A 1,725-nucleotide genomic window follows, 5' to 3' on the forward strand; every position below is an offset into this window, starting at 1 on the left:
CTGTGGACTCAATGCCGTATCGGACACACATATTACGCAGACTGTGGACTCAATGCCGTATCGGACACACATATTACGCAGACTGTGGACTTAATGCCGTATCGGACACACATATTACGCAGACTGTGGACTCAATGCCGTATCGGACACACATATTACGCAGACTGTGGACTCAATGCCGTATCGGACACACATATTACGCAGACTGTGGACTCAATGCCGTATCGGACACACATATTACGCAGACTGTGGACTTAATGCCGTATCGGACACACATATTACGCAGACTGTGGACTTAATGCCGTATGCTAAAATGTGGAAAGCTACGCCACTACAATTCTCACGATTCAAAGTAAACAAAACGAAAACCAATAAATAACCAATAAACACAATGCAAATATGGACTCCGTCTATGTTTAAGTTCATCTACAATTTAAAAAATGCGTATTTTATGAAGACCCATATTACTTAAAATAGCAAGATGTCCAATAAGTGTTGAAAACTCATCAACTAAAATTAATTAACAATGTTGCACATTTGCATAACCCACCAAAAGATGCTCACAAATATGTTGCTATGTCATCTAATATTTCAATATGGCCTAATTGGGTTTCAATCTACATATTTGCAGCTGGGTTGAACTTGAACTCGGGAAACAATAGAGTTAAGCAAAATTTAGCTACATGCAATGGCCAGTCAGGTTCAACAGCTTCACCTCTTTGTTGTGTTCAATCAAATTTTCACTACCATCAAAGTTGTATGTTATGGCATTGTTTTGACAACATTTGGGCAAGCACGTGGTTTTGGCACGGACCATAAAACCTTCTTGCTTTTGTGGCCTCACGCCAATAACAGTGAGAAGAATACCGATGTAGACATCCTCGATGTTTAACAATCTAGTGCGGAGAGATGCTCGATATAGTCTTGCTACAACATCGCCTGATATAATGTAAGACGTGCCCGAGGGCCGAGGTGGGTAATTCGCCAGTGGCCATTCTTCCTTTGTCACGGGATTCTTCACCGTGCGTTTTCGAAATGCTACAGGAAACTCGTTTACATTTCCAGTCACGTAGCTACTTCTTGGCGCAGATTCCAAAAAAGAGATCAAGTTGTTCAAGTTCACCAAGATATCACTGTCAACTTTCAACAGATATTTCGTGTTGGAACAGTAATCTGTGATCCATCGGAGGATCATAATGGACTTCAAAGTAAGGTTCTTGTAAGAGTCTACAACGTCAATGAGAATGATATCGCGATGTGATTGGCTTTCATTAAAAAGTTTGGCAGTTACGAAGTCTTCATTTTCTGTTGGTTTTCCAATAATGAATAAGTGTATTATATCATGTTGCCGAACTTCTTGAGTGTGTCCTCTTGTCTCGCGGATGACTCCACGCGCGGCAAACTCTTCTGGCCTGCATGGAGTTATCATTGTGAGAAACGGTGCTGTGCGGCATCGACTGACGGGATTTACAAGGTACATAAAAGGAAATGAATTTGTTGTGTACAGATCAATAGCTTCTTCTATATCCCGTAGTGTGACAATTCCTTTATTAGTCAAATTACGATCTGACCCAGTCCTTGTTGTGTTGTTGTTGTTGCTGGTGTCACTGTTGTTGTTGTTGTGGTGGTGGTGGTGGTGGTGGTTGTGGTGGTTGTTGCTCTTGCTGCTGTTAGTGCTGTTGTAGTTTTTATTATGAAGAAATATTGAGAAGGGCATCGTCTTGG

At 41.3% G+C, this 1,725-nt stretch overlaps 1 protein-coding gene across 1 annotated transcript; it reads right to left on the reverse strand.

Moving 5' to 3' along the window:
- Positions 1–679: 679 nt before the first annotated feature.
- Positions 680–1,429, reverse strand: LOC102806097 (beta-1,3-galactosyltransferase 1-like). The gene has a single exon (XM_006818720.1). The coding sequence runs from the start codon at positions 1,427–1,429 to the stop codon at positions 680–682; it is 750 nt and encodes a 249-aa protein (XP_006818783.1).
- Between the last annotated feature and the right edge of the window lie 296 nt (positions 1,430–1,725).

This window comes from Saccoglossus kowalevskii, chromosome 17 (assembly GCF_978046115.1).
Source record: "Saccoglossus kowalevskii chromosome 17, keSacKowa6.1, whole genome shotgun sequence".
Taxonomy (NCBI): Eukaryota; Metazoa; Hemichordata; class Enteropneusta; family Harrimaniidae; genus Saccoglossus; species Saccoglossus kowalevskii.